The sequence below is a fragment of the Oncorhynchus tshawytscha genome, linkage group LG29, assembly GCF_018296145.1.
Source record: "Oncorhynchus tshawytscha isolate Ot180627B linkage group LG29, Otsh_v2.0, whole genome shotgun sequence".
Lineage (NCBI taxonomy): Eukaryota > Metazoa > Chordata > Actinopteri > Salmoniformes > Salmonidae > Oncorhynchus > Oncorhynchus tshawytscha.
In genome coordinates this window covers 22,636,110-22,657,879 of record NC_056457.1, presented here as the reverse complement: position 1 = coordinate 22,657,879, position 21,770 = coordinate 22,636,110, and the positions used below count along the sequence as shown (strand labels likewise).

Genomic DNA, 21,770 nt, shown 5'->3' with positions numbered 1-21,770 from the left:
TTCAGTGGCATTTAACATATTTACCAACTGAACGTATTCAACCTTAAGCCAGGTAAGTCTTCGAGCACACATTCTCTTTTACAATAACTACCCGTTTCGGAATTACTGTGAAGGGTGACTTCAAGCTCAAGATGATCAGGCTGGACATATGCAGCCAAGCAATTACACTCTATAACGCTTCTGTGTAGCTAAGTCAGCGAGGCTGAAATAACAAGGAGGTTTGGTGTGATGTCACTACCTCACTCTGTAGCTCGGAGGCCTCTCTGGCGTGTTGGGTCGCCATTGTTTCTGGAAGCACTGAGTAGAGACACATTGCTGTTTCCAACTTTCCTTCCTCCTTGTACTTGGTCTAAAACATAACAGAGATGGAAAGACAATACAAATCATCCCTACTAGTATCCATGCTAAGACAAATGCACAAACACAAAACATACCTGTGTCATAGTTTATGAACATTGTCATTTTAGACTAAGTGCTTACGAGAAAAAACAACTTAAAATGATAAGGAAAGGGCCTCCCGGGTGGTGCAGTGGTCTAGAGACTCTGGGTTCACGCCCAGGCTCTGTCGCAGCCGGCCGCCGAGAGGTCCGGGAGGTTCGTGGGGCGACACAAATTGGCCTAGCGTCGTCCGGGTTAGGGAGGGTATGGCCGGTAGGGATATCCTTGTCTCATCGCGTACTAGCGACTCCTGTGGCAGGCCGGGCGCAGTGCACGCTAATCAGGTCGCCAGGTGCACGGTGTTTCCTCCGACACATTGGTGCGGCTGGCTTCCGGGTTGGATGTGCACTGTGTTAAGAAGCAGTGCGACTTGGTTGGGTTGTGTTTCAGAGGACGCTTGGCTTTCGACCTTCGTCTCTCCCGAGCCCGTACGGGAGTTGTAGCGATGAGACCAGATACAGTGGGGCAAAAAAGTATTTAGCCAGCCACCAATTGTCCAAGTTCTCACACTTAAAAAGATGAGAGACGCCTGTAATTTTCATCATAGGTACACTTCAACTATGACAGACAAAATGAGAAGAAAAAATCCAGAAAATCACATTGTAGGATTTTTAATGAATTTATTTGCAAATTATGGTGGAAAATAAGTATTTGGTCAATAAACAAAAGTTTATCTCAATACTTTGATATATACCCTTTGTTGGCAATGACAGAGGTCAAATGTTTTCTGTAAGTCTTCACAAGGTTTTCACACACTGTTGTTGGTATTTTGGCCCATTCCTCCATGCAGATCTCCTCTAGAGCAGTGATGTTTTGGGGCTGTTGCTGGGCAACACGGACTTTCAACTCCCTCCAAAGATTTTCTATGGGGTTGAGATCTGGAGACTGGCTAGGTCACTCCAGGACCTTGAAATGCTTCTTACGAAGCCACTCCTTCGTTGCCCGGGCGGTGTGTTTGGGATCATTGTCATGCTGAAAGACCCAGCCACGTTTCATCTTCAATGCCCTTGCTAATGGAAGGAGGTTTTCACTCAAAATCTCACGATACATGGCCCCATTCATTCTTTCCTTTACACGGATCAGTCGTCCTGGCCCCTTTGCAGAAAAACAGCCCCAAAGCATGATGTTTCCACCCCCATGCTTCACAGTAGGTATGGTGTTCTTTGGATGCAACTCAGCATTCTTTGTCCTCCAAACACGACGAGTTGAGTTTTTACCAAAAAGTTCTATTTTGGTTTCATCTGACCATATGACATTCTCCCAATCTTCTTCTGGATCATCTAAATGCTCTCTAGCAAACTTCAGACGGGCCTGGACATGTACTGGCTTAAGCAGAGGGCACTGCATGATTTGAGTCCCTGGAGGCGTAGTGTGTTACTGATGGTAGGCTTTGTTCCTTTGGTCCCAGCTCTCTGCAGGTCATTCACTAGGTCCCCCCGTGTGGTTCTGGGATTTTTGCTCACCGTTCTTGTGATCATTTTGACCCCACGGCGTGAGATCCTGCGTGGAGCCCCAGATTGAGGGAGATTATCATTATTATGTCTTCCATTTCCTAATAATTGCTCCCACAGTTGATTTCTTCAAACCAAGCTGCTTACCTATTGCAGATTCAGTCTTCCCAGCCTGGTGCAGGTCTACAATTTTGTTTCTGGTGTCCTTTGACAGCTCTTTGGTCTTGGCTATAGTGGAGTTTGGAGTGTGACTGTTTGAGGTTGTGGACAGATGTCTTTTATACTGATAACAAGTTCAAACAGATGCCATTAATACAGGTAAAGAGTGGAGGACAGAGGAGCCTCTTAAAGAAGAAGTTACAGGTATGTGAGACCCAGAAATCTTGCTTGTTTGTAGGTGACCAAATACTTATTTTCCACCATAATTTGCAAATAAATTCATTAAAAATCCTACAATGTGATTTTCTGGATTTTTTCTTCTCATTTTGTCTGTCATAGTTGAAGTGTACCAATGATGAAAATTACAGGCCTCTCTCATCTTTTTAAGTGGGAGAACTTGCACAATTGGTGGCTGACTAAATACTTTTTTGCCCCACTGTAGTAACTACTAACAATTGGATACCACGAAATTGGAGGTAAAGGGGGCACATCTTTTATTTTTTTATTAAAAAATGATAAGGAAATAACCAGAGGAAAGGATGCACTACTGTTTTAATGCTTTTAGGATGTTGGGCCAAGCGTAAAAAAATGATTTTGCTTCTATCCATGTTTAAAAGACCAGCCAAGCCTTTTTCACAGTGAAAGGTCACATTATATGAATATATTAAGCTTGTGAGAGCTTAAGGTGAAGCATCCGTGTTGAATATTGATGTGAGTTTTATTCAGTCAAACTGTTGTTTGTCTGTTTATGTGCATGATGTATGTACACACATCTATACACATTCATATACATGTATGTGTGTTATGAATGTGTGTGTTGATAGAAGCGGAATGCACTTTAAAAGTGCAACTAGGGCCTGTTAACAATCGACAGGACAGTCTATCCACAAGTAGAGCACCAAAACAATACCTTTCTATCACAGGGCTGACAGACACTGTGACTGGAATGACAAAGCTCAGTGCCGAGGAATGTGTTGTGTCTCTGCGGTTTGCCAAGGTGCCAAGGACAGGGGAGAGAGAGAGCGAGATAGGGGGAGGGGGAGAGCGAGATAGACAGAGAATGACGTCAACAACACACAACTCACCTCAGAGATGAAAGCGTTGATGTTCTTGGAATGCTGAAACTCTACATCGGGGATGAAGAGGTTCTGGGCCTTGGATTTCTCATAGCCCTCCTTGTATTTCACCTACAGGGTAGCAGGGTGTTATGTTTTGTTATTTTGTCTTTCTTAGGCCCACCACCACCCACAATATTTGAAGGACAACTTTATTATTTTAATAACATGGTCATGACAAACAGTAAAATACAGGTCGATACAAAGCATACCGTTTTCAGCATATCGTTATCTACACAGGCTGCTTTTCCTCCAAAACCTTTACAGGTGGCTACACCCCATTACTGGACACTGAGCCAATCCTGCCACATCCTCCCACAAAAACAACAGGCTGTAAAGAACAAAGAGGATGAATCCTACTTACGTCACTTGCCAGAACACTGCATCTCCTGGCAAAACCGGGTTCGGGCAAGACGGGCTTAGCAGCCGAGGCCTGACAGGAGGACAAAGCACATAGTTACAGTCTGCAGAGGGTTAAAACCTGTAGGATGACAGCTGATATGTTGGGCCTCATAATGGTTGAAAATAAGCTTATTGCAAGCTACAGTAATTAGGTAATGACACATTTATTTTACCAGGTAAATTGACTGATAACACATTTTCATTTACAGCAACGACCTGGGGAATAGTTACAAGGGAGAGGAGAGTGGATGAATGAGCCAGTTGGAAGCTAATAAACTAATAAGGCACTTTATATGGGTGACCGTGCACTAAGAGCTCATTACTAATGAATACAGTAACTTAAGTGTATGGGTCTGCTTGGCACGTTGTCTGACTGTACCGATTGTGTTACAGTGTCTATTGTAGCTACAGCATGAAGCAGACAAAAGCTCAGCTAGACAATTGTTCCTCTGGCTGATACTGCTTATCAATGCTTTTCCATTTGGACACTGTACCAACCACTGGCATGGCATTACAATGGGGGCATATATTTGACCTTCTACATTTTACCAGCAAAAAGTCAGGCAAAAAAAAGCTTCTACATCTCCAGAACAGGGGGGAATAGAGAAGGTATTTCCATGTATTCAACTAGGGGACTCAGACACTGAAGAGAGAGGAAAAGAGAACACGAAATATAATAAAACTACACGGAAGTAATATACTGTAGTGTCAGAATGTTAATTATTTATGTCCTGTAATCATGTTTCCACAAATTAATTTTTTCCTGCCAAAAGTATTCAAATAGCCAGAGTGTTTCTCCGTTCTTGTGTGAAATTGTATGGCCAGCAGTTGCTAAAAGTTTTATCTCCACTAAGTGGTGGGTGTCATAATTAGAGAGCACTTTGAGACATGTCGGAATTATTCTACATCACAGATGGTTAACAAGTAATTATGCAGATTCATGGTGCAAAATAATTGGTTTATTATGTTGACAGACAACAGGGAAACATTCAAATGGCCAATTGCAAATCTCTTTAACCAGTCATCCCGCCCTCACGTTTTTTCTCCATATGACCAGAGGAAAAATGAGGGGGCGGGGTCTTCTGAATGATAAGCAGCTGAAATCCAAAATAGCTATTTTAGGACACCTTCAGATGCCAGACTCACCTCTTTTTGAGCTTAGCTTCCATAGTAATCTCTATCTCCTAAGGGTGTTGAGCACAAAAAAGGGTCCAACCTCTCATTTAGGTCCAGATGAATTATCCCCAGATTGGCCAACAAGCCTCTTCATCTGTGGTGCTGTGGTGTAGGCATGACTAAATCCCTCAAGGGCTTTCCTCCAAATCCTTTACAGGTGGCTATAACCCATTACTGGACACTGCAGTGAATCCTGCCACAACTTCGCACAATTACAACAGGCTGTATTAGAGAACACAGAGGATGAATTCTACTTACGTCACTTGCTAGAACACTGCACCTCCTGGCGACATGCACACTGGGTCTGCGCAAGACGGGCTTAGCAGTCGAGGCCTGACAGGAGAACAAAGCACATAGCTACAGTAGGTATAAATCCCCCCACAGCTTTAGAAAAGCATGCCCGTCTGTGCCAAGGTCATCAGAAAGACACACAGGCCGGGGCAACGCCAACTGGTGTTCTCACCTCGACTGCCCCTTCTGTGCCATGCTCGTCCACTGCTGCTTCTCCCAGCACCGTTTCCTCCGATGGTTCTTCCATCCAGGTGACTCGTCCTGTAGCACGCTTGACCACCACTGCTTCTCCCGACACGGTTTCCTCTGACATTCCTTCCATCAAGGTGACCGTTTCCTCTGACATTCCTTCCATCAAGGTGACCGTTTCCTCTGACGTTCCTTCCATCAAGGTGACCGTTTCCTCTGACGTTCCTTCCATCAAGGTGACCGTTTCCTCTGACATTCCTTCCATCAAGGTGACCGTTTCCTCTGACGTTCCTTCCATCAAGGTGACCGTTTCCTCCGACGTTCCATCCATCAAGTTGACCGATTCTTCCATCAAGGTGACCATTTCCTCCGACGTTCCATGCATCAAGGTGACCGTTTCCTCCGACGCTCCATGCATCAAGGTGACCGTTTCCTCCGACGTTCCATGCATCAAGGTGACTGTTTCCATCAATGTTCCTTCCATCGAGGTGAGAGCTTTTCCCGACGTTTCTTCCATCAAGCTGCCCGTTTCCTCTGACGTTTCTTCCATCTAGGTGACTTCTGGGTAAAAAAAAACAGTAAAACACACAAAATAGATGGTTTTGAGGCAGGTAATGTAAATGTGGCCAGCCTAAGAGTCAAAACGCTGTTCTGGAAGGATTTTGTTTTCTGCCTCAACTCTCCCTCTTGACTCTATGTTGGGTACTCCTTATCATCCCCACTTTCCCGATTTAGACCCCACTTAGGGTGTTATCAATGGTGATGCCGTACATGTGAATTAGAGGGCCAGTCTTAAGGGTGGGAGGGTGAGGAGGTTCAGGAAAGGTGTTGCACACTGGATGGAATGTCCCAATCCAGACGTGTCCTCTAATAACCAAAGTATTTTTGTTATTTGAGATAACAAGTGCAAGTCCAAAAAGGCAACACCCTCCTTAACCTTCAACCTTTAACCTTACAACCTAAAACCTTCACTGGCCTGACCTTATGGGTAACCATGACAGAATGAAGAGACCAGTGGAGAGGAGTGAAAAGTTGAGGCCAATAAAGCAGATATGGAGGAGTTGGCATGAGAATAATATTACCAGAGCGCTTTACACTCCCGTCCTCCCACTCAGTCTCCAAACAAGCTGATTGGATGCAGGACACAATTAATTGGCGTTAACATTCAATATCCCTAATTTAGACCTGACTATTACCATAATTGACCCCTAAATATAGGGCTTTAGGCACCAGTCCTGTGGGAGGTTTTCTCCTCTTATTATATGTAGTGGATAGGGTAGCATTGGGTTTGTATGGCACAAAGAAAGCTGGATAGCTTTAACTGGATAACAGACCCATTTGGAACCAAATCTTGATACCAGTGAGTCTACAGTGAGGAAATTCAATTTGGCTCAGTGACTCATGTTGCAACAAGCAGCACTTGTTGTTATTATGTATCCTGCCAAGATGGAATATGAGGAAATTCACTTGTAGATGCAAAGTCGTCAGCATACAGTAAATTACAGTTCTCTAAAAGACAAAGAAATCAAGTTGTTTCGCATTGCTCTCAATGCCCTGGCTTCTAGCCATTTAAATTACACAGAAAAGTCAAAGAGATGGCAAATAAATATAACACATTAACATTCTAATCTGAAGAATGCCTGTTTTAAAACTAGATCCTGTGGAACCGCAGTGTGCCAGTCAATAGCTCTAGCAACATGTCTGCACTCCCTATTAGCAGAGAGGTCGTCCATGGGCAGTCAGTTAAAGAAGGCCCTAGTCTTCCTGCATGCGGTCATGTGCCTGGGCTCTTATCTCAAAGGCACTGAGCAGAGCTGTGGTAGCAGAGCCCTCACCTTTATTCAGCCCCAACACAAAAGAGCCTTCACCTTTTAGCTCAAACCACCCGCTGGCCGTATGTTTGACACCCCTGAGTTGTATAATGCTCTTTTCGTTGTGTAGATGGATGTGTGAATTTCAGGCTTGCTATACAATACTTTTCTTTCTCTTGTTTACCTGAGAGGAACTGAAACCAATGTGTTTACTTCTGAGTAAGTGTGTCAGGGGGAAAAAAGTTAGGGGTTTTGAACACACAAAAAGGACAAAACAATTCAACATTGTTTGTAAAGCATGCAATGGCTATTAGTAAAATTGTTGTGTGGTGGTATTATACATTTGGTATTTTAAACATGTCATGGTGTAATAATGTTCTATGATGTACTGTTTTAGATGTAATGTAAGGGCCTTAATGTGTTTGGAACTCAGGAAGAGTAGCTGCTTGGCAGGAACTAATGGGGATCCATAATAAACCCCAGGAAGAGGGTTTTAATGTCAATTTATAGGATACTGTGAAGGGTTAAGTTTTTCTGACTGAAATCAGTCATCACCCTCATTACCTCATGCCCACCCACCTATGCACAACTTCTACTCTGCAATCAGTACAAACAAGATTCTAGGAAACAGCAAGAAATGTGCATGTTTTGGGGTACTCCACACAGTCGAGGCTATTACAGTGGAAAAACAATCACTGAAAGCCATGTGTCATCCCTGTCCACCGTCTAATCTAATAGAAACAGACAATTCTGCCACGACTACCAGCAACGGTAGTCTGGGATGATATTGCCAGCTCATCAATATTCATTTACAGTTGAGAGTACTGTCAGTGACCTAAAGCTTTCTCCATCGCTGACAGAGTTATTCATACGGCCCAGAGAAGCCAAGGGTGTGGACTGTAGCAATTCAACCATCAATTAGTGTCAATCAATTAGAGTTCATTGAAATGTAGTACTATGGAGCAAATAACATCTTAGCAGTCCTTTAGGATTGGAGAGGAGAAGCCTTGTAGGTTTCTGGTTGGGTACTCCTGTGACACACGACATTCCCGAGATAGATGAGCACCACATTGACTGTGAAAGTCATTCATTAGGCTTCTCGCCTAAATAGCACTGCAGGTCGCTATGGCAGATTATATGTTGGAGGTAATGAGGTTTCAGTAATGTGGATCACAATATGCACTGCTCTTTAGAGGGTAATTTTTGAAGACAATGATGTTGCACGAAAACTGGGTTCAACCTGTATTTGTTTTCTTTTAAACACTTTAGCTTCGCCAGATTGAGCTGGAATCAATGGAATGGTCCCAAATGTGCAACTCCCTACCATCTGGCACTCCAGGCAGGCTCAATTAAAATGCTCAAAGTATTTAGAAGAAAACAAAACCTCGGGTTTGGACTTTACATTGTGGAGTGAGGTTTGGGCTGCAAGAATAGTGTGCCCGTCCATACAGTAGCATGAACAGGACCGTTCATACAGTAGCATGAACAGGACCGTTCATACAGTAGCATGAACAGAGTGGCATGAGCGAAAATAGTTTTTTTAGTAGGGTGTCAGATGCTGGCTTAATAGGGCAGCCATCTGGCTGCTAAGTTCACTCAACCATTTCAAAGGGGGACCAAACAGCCAAAATCTCGAGATAAAATGTAAAAGTTTCGACCCATCATTGTCTCCTTTGAAGCTCTGTCAACATCGCTTGCAGAAAAATCCAAAACAAACATACCTGAGGGCCAATCATGTGGTCACTGCTGCACTTCATCTCGTGTGAACACTGTCGCTACTTTCCATTTAGTCACATTTTACATCAGAGCCATAAAAGCCTGTGCTTTTGATACATCACGTCAGCACTATTTATAAAGTACTGATTGCAAATCCACTGCCTCGGTCTGTTAGCAGTAAATTGGGGATGCAGTATGAGAACTAAAATCCTTGATTTACAGTAAGTCACCTTATGTTTGTTTTTTAACATGATCTTGACAATAGCTAAAATGTATTTATTCATCATTTACTCATCCTGTATTCGCACAGGTGGGGCAGCAGGTAGCCTAGTGGTTAGACTAGTAACCGGAAGGTTAGGAGGGAAACAGGGATGGGACAGCCTTTAGAGTGGGACTCGCAACCCTCCTATGGACCGCATTAACATAAACAACCAATCCCAAATAAAATTATATTTTCTGGTTAGATTAAAAGGAAAATGAGTCCCAAAATCAACGCAACAGGGAAGGGATTTCTATCCAGTTATTTTCAAATTAGGGATAATTCAAAACAGCTACTGCATATCCGTGTACAGTTGAAGTCGGAAGTTTACATACACTTTAGCCAAATACATTTTCACAATTCCTGACATTTAATCAAAGTAAAAATTCTTAGGTCTGTCTTAGGTCAGTTAGGTCAGTTTATTTTAAGAACGTGAAATGTCAGAATAATATCAGAGAGAATGATTTCTTTCAGCTTTTATTTATTTCATCACATTCCCAGTGGGTCACAAGTTTACATACACTCAATTAGTATTTGGTAGCATTGCCTTAAATTGTTTAACTTGGGTCAAACGTTTTGGGTAGCCTTCCACGAGCTTACCACAATAAGTTGGGTGAATTTTGGCCCATTCCTCCTGACAGAGCTGATGTAACTGAGTCAGGTGTGTAGGCCTCCTTGCTCGCACATGCTTTTTCAGTTCTGTCCACACATTTTCTATGGGATTGAGGATAGGGCTTTGTGATGGCCACTCCAATACCTTGACTTTGTTGTTCCTAAGCCATTTTGCCACAACTTTGGAAGTATGCTTGGGGTCATTGTCCATTTGGAAGAACCATTTGCGACCAAGCTTTAACTTCCTGACAGACGTCCTGAGATGTTGCTTCAATATATCCACATAATTTTCTTCCCTCATGATGCCATCTATTTTTTTGAAGTGCACCAGTCGCTCCTGCAGCAACGCACCCTGACAACATGATGCTGCCACCCCCCTGCTTTACCGTTGAGATGGTGTTCTTCGGCTTGCAAGCCTCCCCCCTTTTCCTCCAAACATAATGATGGTCATTATGGCCAAACAGTTCTATTTTTATTTCATCAGACCAGAGGACATTTCTCCAAAAAGTACAATCTTTGTCCCCATGTGCAGTTGCAAACCGTAGTCTGGCTTTTTTATGGCGGTTTTGGAGCAGTGGCTTCTTCCTTGCTGAGTAGCCTTTCAGGTTATGTCAATATAGGACTCGTTGTACTGTGGATATAGATATTTTTGTACCTGGTTCCTCCAGCATCTTCACAACATCCTTTGCTGTTGTTCTGGGATTGATTTGCACTTTTCGCACCAAAGTACATTCGTCTCCTTCCTGAGCGGTATGACGGCTGCATGGTTCCATGCTGATTATACTTGCGTACTATTGTTTGTACAGATGAATGTGGTACCTTCAGGTGCTTGGAAATTGCTCCCAAGGATGAACCAGACTTGTGGAGGTCTACAGTTTTTTCAGAGGTCTTGGCTGATTTCTTTTGATTTCAAACAAAGATTTGAAATCAATGATGTCAAACAAAGAGGCACCGAGTTTGAAGGTAGGCCTTGAAATACATCCACAGGTACACCTCCAATTGACTCAAATTATGTCAATTAGCCTACCAGAAGCTTCTAAAGCAATGACATAATTTTCTGGAATTTTACAAGCTGGTTAAAGGCACAGTCAACTTAGTGTATGTAAACTTCTGACCCACTGGAATTGTGATACAGTGAATTATAAGTGAAATAATCTGTCTGTAAACAATAGTTGGAAAAATTACTTGTGTCATGCACAAAGTAGATGTCCTCACCGACTTGCCAAAACTATAGCTTGTTAACAAGAAATTTGTGGATTGTTTTAAAAACAAGGTTTAATGACTCCAACCTAAGTATGTAAACTTCCGACTTCAACTGTATGTATGATGAAGTTGCTGATGCATATGGGAAGACTGTTTGTATAAATAACCCCATGCATGTTTTTCCATGTTATTTGGGATTTGATAACAGGGTAAGACTGGTAGGCGTGGTGCAGCTAAAAAGAGCCCGTAACAACCCAGATGTGGTTGAAAACCACACCAGAGGATTCTGGGCCAGTGCGGAAGAAGCGATAGAAGTGGGTGTGTATTTTGGGGGGCCTCCACTCTGCATTCTTAGCGTCATACTAGCCATGATGCAGAAACAGAAGGCATTCAACCCTGTCTCAGTACTATACCATTCATATACAAGTCAAGTTTATATGTTGTTCTGAGGCTAATGTAGCATTAGTTGCTAACTAGCATTAGCAGCTAAACCTGAGGGTAATGTAGCATTAGCCACTAACTAGCATTAGCACCTAAACCTGAGGGTAATGTAGCATTAGCCGCTAACTAGCATTAGCACCTAAACCTGAGGGTAATGTAGCATTAGCAGAAGGATAGATGTCTCATGCTCTGGCAAGATGCTTTTAGGCCCTGAAAACCTGCCAAAAGTGCTAGATGACACACACAGGCATTTAATAGATGTTATATAATAAAGATTTATTAGGCTGGTATTTGGATTAGACTAGCAGCATTGATATGCTCCTCTCTGATAGCACTTTTTAGAGTAAAAAACAACATAACAACAAAGAATTTCCTATAGGGTTCAGAGTGTCCTCCTGGTAACAGAACCAAGCGTTGGTTTCAGAGTGCCCTCCACGTGTGCTCTGATGTGTTAATTAATGAAGGAGGTAGGTGTATCCACGGTAATACTCTACGAGTGGGTTTACACAGCGGAATAATGCAATCACACAGTCAGACGAGTTGGCCCTGGGCAGTGAGTGGGGGTCACTTACCTGGATCAGCAGTGGGTTAATGTGCCACATCTGGGACGATGGCGCCCGTAACCCTATCCTCCCCCTGGAGGACCTGCGGGCACTAAAATCAGATATGGTGAGAGCACATACAACAGGGGTGACAAACTCATTCCATGGAGGGCTGAGTGTCTGCTGGTTTTTGGTTTCTCCTTTCAGTGTGTCCAATTAAGACCTAGACAACCAGGTGAGGGGAGTTCCTAACTGATCAGTGACCTTATTTCATCAATATAGTACAAGGGAGGAGCGAAAACCCGGAGACACTCGGCCCTCCGTGGAATTAGTTAGACACATAACATACAGTATGTAGAAGAGTAAGGGCTGGATTCAATCCGTATCACTTTAGTATCTCGGAAGACCTGCATTAAAATGTAAAGGTAATTTCTGACATATGCAGCGTTTACCATGAGTGAAGTCTCAGCGATGGTGGGAACATTACCTTTAACTGTTAATCGTGCTATGAAGCGGATCTTCAGCGCCAAGGACTGAATAGAGCCCCTAGTGTGTTGTATTTAAAGGGGACCCAAGACAATGTCATCAGTCTAAAGCAATGTCCTTTCCTTGTCTCCTTTCCTTTGAACTGATGTGAAAACACTTGACAGCAGGACCTCCCTAGTAGGAATCCCCCATGTGGATTCACCCACACTGTCTTATGTAGCAGATAAAGGAAACGAGGAGAGGAGAGGAAGCCAAATTAGACTATTGAGATGCACCCGAGGTAGATTTCTCACCTGATAGGAGTGTTGAATTCGTTTGGCAGCACATTTGGTCTCAGCATATTCTTGAGTCGAGGGGTTGGGACAGGGATGTTCACTGGCACCGCTTAACTGTTATATGTCATCTACATAAACTGAGGCTGGCCGTGTGAAAGCCCCTCGTGCACTTCCCAGTACTGTAGTATGTGCATGTGTGGGTGTCATTATGGAAAGGTAGACATTCGGTACGTGTATTATTTCAATGTAGTCAGTCTGTGATACAGAAGAGAGATTATGAGTTGATAGGACCAGATAAGAGAAGAAAGAGAGAGAGGAGCATACTGTATGTTGAGTGTATGTTGAGTGTGTGTGTGTGTGTGTGTGTGTGTTGTGCAAACCCGTGATTTCGCTCAGTGACCAAAATGCACCCTCTGATTCACACACTCGTCCAGCTTTCACGCACCACTTCGCTCGCTCACTTGCACGCACGCGCACACGCGCACACACACACACGCACACACACACACGCACACACAAACACACACACACAGTTCAGACACTTTCCTCTCCTCCATTCCTCCACATTACGTAACATTGACAGACACCCCACAACAGTACAAACAGGACACCCACACTAAGGTCAGGGGTGTGATGAGGTAACAAGGACAGGAAGAGGAAGGAGGGGTAACCATGGAGACCAGGGGATATAGAGGAAGTGACCACACAGAAGCATACATTACTGATCTGCTCCTGTGTCTTCCTCAGTCTCTGTTGCTCTGGTGTGTCAGATACAATGCTGAAGCCTCTGCCTTTGCTATCCTCAAAGTCCTTTTTGTATTTCACCTGAAACAAGAGACAGGGATGAGATTTGAAAAACGACTTAGTCGTAATACTTTGCCATTTGAAAATCCTTCCTTTCCACGGTGGTTCTAAGCTGCAACACAATAGTCTGACAAGTATTGTGATGAGAAAGAGAGCCTGCTGTTTTGAACTGAAGATACCAGGGTAAAAAGAGGCTGGTCTAAAACAAATTAAGTGTTTTGTTTGGAAATAAGCTGGTTAGTTTAGGTTTGTTCTTGGTTCCATTTAATCTCTGAAAATATTTAAAAGGACAGTCCCTCTCATCGCTAAAGAGCAAGACAACAATTCCGACAAAATTATTCTTGATTCAAAGCCGTTCATCTTGTAGATACCCACACTATACAATAGCTTTGTGTAGGGAACATATTAAACGCAAATTAGAATTCTAATTAAACCTTCATCTTTGACTATTGGAGTTTTGAGAGCTTTATTCTCCAACACTTTGAAGTCTCATATCATGACATAAGCTCTTACATAAAGTATTAATGTGGCACACCTGATCGTTATCTTATTGTGTGGAATAATTATACTTTGTCAAGGGCACACTAGGAATAATTCATACATCACTAGACTGCTAGCTATATAGGATTGTAAAGAAAAGCAAAGGAAAAGGGGGATGTACAACTGAATGCATTCAACTGAAATGTGTCTTAACCCAACCCTTCTGAATCAGAGAGGTGCGGGGGGGGTTGCCTTTATCGATATCCACGTCATCGGCCACCGGGGAACAGTGGGTTAATGGCCTTGCTCAGGGGCAGAACAACAGATTGTCATCTCAGGGATTTGATCCAGCAACCTTTTGGTTACTGGCCCAACGCTCCTACCCGCTAGGCTACCGTTAGTCAAGGATTCATGTCACTTTACCCCTACCTACATGTACATATTACAAATTATATTATTTTGTGTTAATACAAAAATCAAGAAATACAAAAATCAAAAATATGTAGGGGTCAAAATTATTGATACCCCTAAAGATTCTTATAAAGTAGTCAAATGTTTTGTATTTGAAAATAAGAAATTAGTATGTTTCAAAACACTACATAAACACTACACAACATGAATGTGGATGCTACCATGATTACGTATAGTCCTGAATAAATCATGAATAAGGATGAGTGAGAGCATTAGAGGATCAAAGATCATACCCCCAAGACATGCTAACCTCTCACCATTACCAATAACAGGGGAGGTTAGCATTTTATTTCATACCCCCAAGACATGCTAACCTCTCACCATTACCAATAACAGGGGAGGTTAGCATTTTATATCATACCCCCAAAACATGCTAACCTCTCACCATTACCAATAACAGGGGAGGTTAGCATTTTATATCATACCCCCAAGACATGCTAACCTCTCACCATTACCAATAACAGGGGAGGTTAGCATTTTATATCATACCCCCAAAACATGCTAACCTCTCACCATTACCAATAACAGGGGAGGTTAGCATTTTATATCATACCCCCAAGACATGCTAACCTCTCACCATTACCAATAACAGGGGAGGTTAGCATTTTATATCATACCCCCAAGACATGCTAATCTCTCACCATTACCGTTAGCATAGGAGTGTTTAGAAACATATTCTATTCTTATTTACAATAAAAGTGACTCCAAAATACAATACATTATTTACCATTTATTTTATATGGTAGAAAATAATCTGAAACACAACCAAAAACTACAATTGAGTCAGAATCCTGATGTAGTCATTGCACTTGCGCGCTAGGAATATGAGATCAAATACTAAACTTTTGACTACTTTATTTTGATTTCCCATCTTTAGTTATAATAATCTTTAGGGGTGTCAATAATTTTGACCCCTACCTTTTGAGCAAATTAATTATTACATATTCAACAAAATCTCTTTCTCTGAGCATTTGTATTAGTATAAAAGAATATGATTTCAACAACAAAAGGTGCATACAGTATAGCTCAGTATTAGAATTCTTTATTTTATAGAGTCATTATTACTCATCATTATCAAGGGTGTCAATAAGTTTAGACCCTTCTGTATAATTCTTACAAACACGAACAGACAGAGCTAGGCTACCGAGCCCTACAGTAATGAAGAGTGTAAACCTCATGGACAGAATGGGTTATTCATTTATCAGTTTACCCAAGAGGCTTTAATGTACACGTTTCAGCTGATTTCTCTCAAAGTAGCCTATCAGTGGCGATATTCTGTCCTTCAGTATTAATAGTCTATTATTGCTACTGTTATGTAAGGCTCAACCTGTGATTTATGACTCATATCATTAGCATGTCAAATTAAAGCTAGAAAAACACAGGTTGATAAATATCCCAGACGTTCATGTTTCTGACTGAGGGACTGGCAGAGGTTCTCAGACAGCACAAGGGAATGGCTGGGACGAGGGGCAGTTCGTTCCACTAAGCTTGCATACTTAGCAGGGCTGGAGAAAAAGCCTGCATACCTACTACAAGTAGCTAGAAGCTCACCAAGAGCTAGGGTTGGCCACCCTGTGACACATCCAAAACCATATGAATTAAATCCAGCAGTCTTCTCAGCTCTGGGTTCTGCTGGTTGACTCACTGAAAAGTGTCAGATGTTCAGCAGTGGAGGCTGCTGAGGAGAGGACGGATCATAATAACGGTTGGAATGGAGCGGCTTCAAACACAAACCATATGTTTGATGTATTTGATACCATTCCCGTCCTCCCCAATTAAGTGGCCACCAACCTCCTGTGATGTACAGATGTACATTATATAATATATCCATTATGCAGACGTTTCATAGTGTACCAGTGTACTTTGATGGAAACAGACAGGTAGATACGTTAACAGAGCATCTCAATTGGTGTGAAGAGGCTTGTGTTTATTTGTGGCTCTAGGGCAGGTGCTGTACGTGGTAAACAACAGTAGAATGGATCTGGTGAGAAAGGCATTGCTTTGCTCCTCCGTGATAGTCGATAAGCACAGTCACTCCCTCACACTGACCACCAGAGAGACAGAGAGAAAGAGAGAGAGAGAGAGAGACGCCGGTGTAAATTACTCTAGTAAATCTCTGATGGTAAATTACACTGTCAGGTAATAACAGTTATTTTTATTACAGCATCCATGGCTGGTGCAGAGAGAGCCGGCAATAATACACACAGACCTGGCTGTTGCTCTACACTGAGGATGTCCTCAGTCAGGTTTGAGGACAGGGATCGATATGAGTAGGTATCACCGACTGGGTTTGCAAAGAATTGTGGGCTGATTGTAGAGGGGGGCATGGCTACCTCATACGGTTTCTCTGACACATAGAATCTCAGACCATCTGGTAACAGAGGGGGCAACTGCACGGCCATTGTGGGGGTGCTTGGCCGCCAGACAATAATGAGCAGGGGCCAACATGATCTCAGTGACTGTGTCAGGGTCACTGAGCCAGTTAGGACAGCACTCTGAGGGGACAGAGAGGGAGGATTATCCCAGGCCAGTTAACAGACAAAAGCTGAAAGTGCATCAGGAGTGAAGGCACCGATGTCACAACACACTCATAGGACAAAACACAAATGAGGATGAACAATCAATGTGCAAGAGCTAGTTTTGTCATCTATATTTTGTGTGAGTGTGTGTGTGTGTGTGTGTGTGTGTGTGTGTGTGTGTGTGTGTGTGTGTGTGTGTGTGTGTGTGTGTGTGTGTGTGTGTGTGTGTGTGTGTGTGTGTGTGTGTGTGTGTGTGTGTGTGTGTGAGAAAGAGAGTGTGTGTCAGAGAGTGAGAGTGTGTGTGTGAGAGTGAGAGAGACAGAGATGCCCCTCTCCCTGGCCTGGGACATAGCCTGACTCCTTCTGGAGACCACTGAGTGGAAAGCTGTCCCTCAGTGAACCAACAATCTGCCGCCAAAACATGCTACCAAACATGACAGCTTCAGACGATGGTGATTTATAGTATGTTTTATGAAAATGTTCAGTTGCCAGACATGCCCCAAAATGTTGTCTATTTTGTACAGTATGTCTGCATTGTTGTTCAGGCTACAACAAAGGAGAAGAAGGAGAAAAAAAACAAGGGAAATCAAGCGTGAAAGGTGACATAAGAGTCAGACATTGTTGACCGACTCCTCTAGGGCATGGGCGTTCCACCAGAAAGGCTGACATGCTGTGTCTAGAAATGACCCAGATGTGAGCCAGTTTCAGGCTAAAAGCTAACAGTCATACCTAGAGAGCCTAACTTAGAGGGAGTGAGTGCTGTATGACTGTCCCCCTGACATAGAAGACAACTTGTTCTGACAGTGTCCTCTATACTACTTCATCTCTCCACCCTCACTTAACAGGCTGTCTGATTTTCTAGTGTAGGCCCAAGTTACAGCAAATATCACACCAAATGTTAGTCACCGAATTAAGGTTGTGTCTCGCTTCAGGAAACTAGGTGTATGTTGCACATCACTACTTCACAGGAGAGGTATTTCATTGTAAACATGTATTTTTTTAATCAAAATGCGTTTTTGGGCAGAAATGCCTTGTGCAAGTTTCATGTGCCTTAATAAAACACTTGTTTTCCGTAAATACAAATAAAACATTAAATTATGAGTATAGTTGGTTTAGCCATGGAAAAAGACAGGAACCTTCCCGCTAGCCATGATTGGCTGAGATAATGGATGGGTTGATGGGAGATGAGTTTGGATTGGTCTGCCATGTAGCATGCTTCTGTCTATAACGTGAGCTGTTCAGTATGTGTTCAGTATGTGTTGATAGTCCTTTCTACTGTGCCGTTTTTGAAAGATATAACGTTAGCCATCGAGAACTACAAAAGTTTTGCTACTTTTCTCAACAACATTGATGCCCTGAATATAAGCAGGCACTATTGGACAGTTGGAAAAAGTGATGGGCTACTTTCTGCACATGCCACGGTCAGTGTGAACCTGAGTGACTTGATACAACGCTGGCCAAACAAGATGTAGCTACAAACAAAACGGAGTCAAATGGTTCCAGTCTGCCGTGAGCGTTCATCCATGTATACGGGTAAGAGTCTAGCTACATTTATAGATATAAGTTTCAAATTTGGTCAGAAAGTCGTTTTCATTGCAAGTTAAAACATACTGTTAGCTAACTAGAGAACGTTTGCCTTCCGGGTCGCTCACTAAAGTCACGTGTATCATCTGTGTAGTAATATTATTCAAATCAGAAAATCCATTTGCATTGCTAGTTATAGCCTAATGTTAGCTAGCTAACATTGATCTTGGTTGGTTAGCTTTAGCTACCTACAGAGTCATACTACAGCTTTGACAATGTTTGTATTGGTAGTAGTATGAGGTGGGATTATGTCGGTTTATTGTTTAGCTAGCTAGCTACATGTCTGAACAAAATACTCTACTTTGCCATGATGATATGATACATTACCCATCGAGTTAGCCAGGTATTTTTCAAAAAAAATCTTTTTTTTTCTTCTTCAAGTTAGCCAGGTAGCGTATTTTTACCTGGAGTTTTTCCTTATTGTAGGCTACCACTAGTCTACATCTTTGGTTGTTTACTAAACTACTCACTCTGTTTAGCACATGGCCTCATATGTGAATCCTTAAAGAGATGGATGGGGCTAAGGCTTAAGAGGGTGTGAATGATACTGATTGGGTTTAGACAAAGAAGAGCTCTCCAGTAGGTGTACCAAACATTCAAAGGCCATTTTCTCAAAAGTGGGGTTACAATTGTATCAACTTTCAAAAGAAGAATTACTTTCCCATTGTTCCTCAACTGCAGTGTATGATATACCATTTTCTATCTCAGAGGTTCTACTGGTCACATAGAGACTCTGATATACCATTTTCTAGCTCAGAGTCTCTACCGATCCCCGCATTAGCCTCATGCTCCCTCTACTTTGTCTCCCTGCTTCTGCTCATATCCTGTCATCAAAATAATAAAAATACCTAAGGAGATCGGAATTCTGTTCTCCTTAAAAAAAACTTTAAAAAAAGATTGTGATGCACCGAAAAGAAACAGGTAGAAACAATTACTGGTGTAGTTCGAAATTAGGAGTAGGAATGTTAAAATAGATACTCCAACAACAATTTTTTTTAAACACTTGATCCTATCTCTTTGGGGCCATGTAAATAGAACCATAGGTTAATCATAGAAATCTCCAGTGGAGCCGGAGCCCTATCGGCCCCTTAGATTAGTTGCTTCAAGCTTAAATAACCAAATTACTGACGCGCCACCGCCTTTGAGAATGTGCTCCAAAAAACAGGCCAAAGAATGGATTGCTTGTGTGCGAAGCAGAGACAAGATGCTATTTTCCTATCCACTGGTTGTTACAGTGTGTGTGCGCAATAAACCCTAATGCACTGATACAGTTGGATGAATGTTGACATACAGTAAAGTGATTGTGTGTGGCTCAGTTGCAAGGAAATGACAATATCAGGATTGTAGGTTTGATTCTCACTGGGGCCACCTACACAAAAATGTATGCACGTACTACTGTAAGACCCTAAGTATAAAAGCCAGGGCTAAATGGCAAGTATAAGTAACTAACAATCAAATGATCTGTAGTTATAGAGTACATCATTTGATCAGTGGCTATGGATACATGAGCCTATGTGAGAGTGGGGGAATGGAAGCTGCTGATGATTAATAGAAGTTATACGAGCCAATAATCTGTATGAAGAGGATGATGAGAGTACCTTGATGATTCTGATAGTCAGAAGTTCATCATTACAGAGAGAGCTGAGAGCCTTGCTTGTGAATACATATAACGCTATCCGTGTCTTCAGACACATGTTTGATGCCTTTAGATGATCTGCAGTGTTTATGACTGCAGAATGAAAGCAATACAGCTCTCTGCAGACTAGAGATTCAGGGTAAACCAAATCAGACAGATCCTGTGAGTAAGCCTCCCTCCCTCCCTCCCTCCCTCCCTCCCTCCCTCCCTCCCTCCCTCCCTCCCTCCCTCCCTCCCTCCCTCCCTCCCTCCCTCCCTTCCCTCCCTCCCTTTGACGTTCCTGTCTCTTCCTTTTGGCTGTGTTCTGAGCCAAAGGACTGGCATGTGGACAGACACCCAGTGTGTCTGTGTTTCTTTGACAGATGGGCCCTGGCTGTGTGTCCCTGTACAGGCGAGTTAGGGATCTAACAGCCAGATACAGGCAGAAAGGGAGGTATAGTAAAGGAGCAAAACATGGGAGTGGTGTTTCACTGCTGTGGCATATTACACCTCTGTGACGACATAGAAGTTTGGATCCTCTAGTTCCCTCATTTTTAACAATGTGTTTTCCAGCCCAGCACCTGAAAATAATGTGAATTTGACGACATACACAAAGATTGAAGACCATCTCACCTGGCTCTGCAATTCACTCTGATGTCTCAGTCTCAGGTTCTCTGGGGTGTCAGTCACAATGGTGAAGGACTGCTTGGGGTAGTGCCTGGAGAGAGAGAGGATAGGGAGGTACATATGTCAATATTGAACTACTGCTATGAGAAGACGATTCCTCTCCTTTGCACAAATTATTTTGTCTTATAATCTAATGGCAAAGAATGGAGACATTTTCATGTTTACCATCCTTAATGTTAAAGTAGGAAGTCAGCTAATTGATTCCCCAAAAGTTAGTGTCAAGTATATTTGAGTGCAAGGTTGTCTCCTACATTTTGGTTATTCACAAAGGATCTAGCTTTTCAGACCCACAATTACAACAACTGAGTTATATTGGCATATGGACAACTTTTAAGAACAATCATCAAGTAAAATGCTCCTAATAAACATTCCCCAAAAGCCCAGATATACACAGTGTTGAGAATAGAAAATGTAGAATGTGAATAGGACTTAACAGGCACAGGCAATACTTGCTAAAACAATTGCCTATTGAAAAGTCTAAAAGCTGAAAGTTCAGCTATGACCTGATGACAACATTGAAAAAGGGAAACTTTGAATGACCTGAACAAAGGTGACAAACATATCACTGTTACATGGGAAACACTAGGCTCTGCCCACAGCCTTTTGGTTTGAATGATGGAATGACAACTCAAAGCAAAAGAGCAAACTGCGCACACACACACGCACACACACACACGCACACACACACGCACACACACACACACGCACACACACACACACACACACACACACACACACACACACACACACACACACACACACACACACACACACACACACACACACACACACACACATGCACACACGAACACACACACACACACACACACACAAACAAACAAACAAATAAACAAATCAAACACAAACATATTGGTCTTCTTGAGCTTCAAGATTGCATGTTTGGTCCAAGTAAAGTGCAAATTGGTTCAATAAAGCTTATTGTTAAATTAATGTATGATGAAAACATAAAGTAAAAGTCTTTGGTTGGATAGGGTTCATGGAAATCACACCTAAACTATCCCTCTGATATGCCCCATGTCCAGT

The 21,770-nt window shown here is 42.5% G+C and overlaps 1 protein-coding gene across 15 annotated transcripts in view; it reads right to left on the bottom strand.

Moving 5' to 3' along the window:
• The window catches only part of LOC112233590 (LIM zinc-binding domain-containing Nebulette), a 119,384-nt gene that overhangs the window by 53,452 nt on the left and 44,162 nt on the right, over positions 1-21,770 (bottom strand). For 7 of the 15 annotated variants that reach the window (XM_042308591.1, XM_042308594.1, XM_042308593.1 and 4 more), the window contains exons 1-5: positions 5,205-5,888; positions 5,000-5,074; positions 3,528-3,596; positions 3,134-3,235; positions 239-349 (exon numbers count right to left, since the gene is read on the bottom strand). In XM_042308591.1, coding sequence (XP_042164525.1) covers positions 239-349; positions 3,134-3,235; positions 3,528-3,596; positions 5,000-5,074; positions 5,205-5,771 — 924 coding nt within the window. In that variant the 5' untranslated portion in view covers positions 5,772-5,888. Of the gene's footprint in view, positions 1-238; positions 350-3,133; positions 3,236-3,527; positions 3,597-4,999; positions 5,075-5,204; positions 5,897-11,835; positions 11,855-13,283; positions 13,392-20,672; positions 20,758-21,770 lie in introns of those variants that run through there. The other 8 variants (XM_042308590.1, XM_042308587.1, XM_042308588.1 and 5 more) reach the window with 4 other exon arrangements.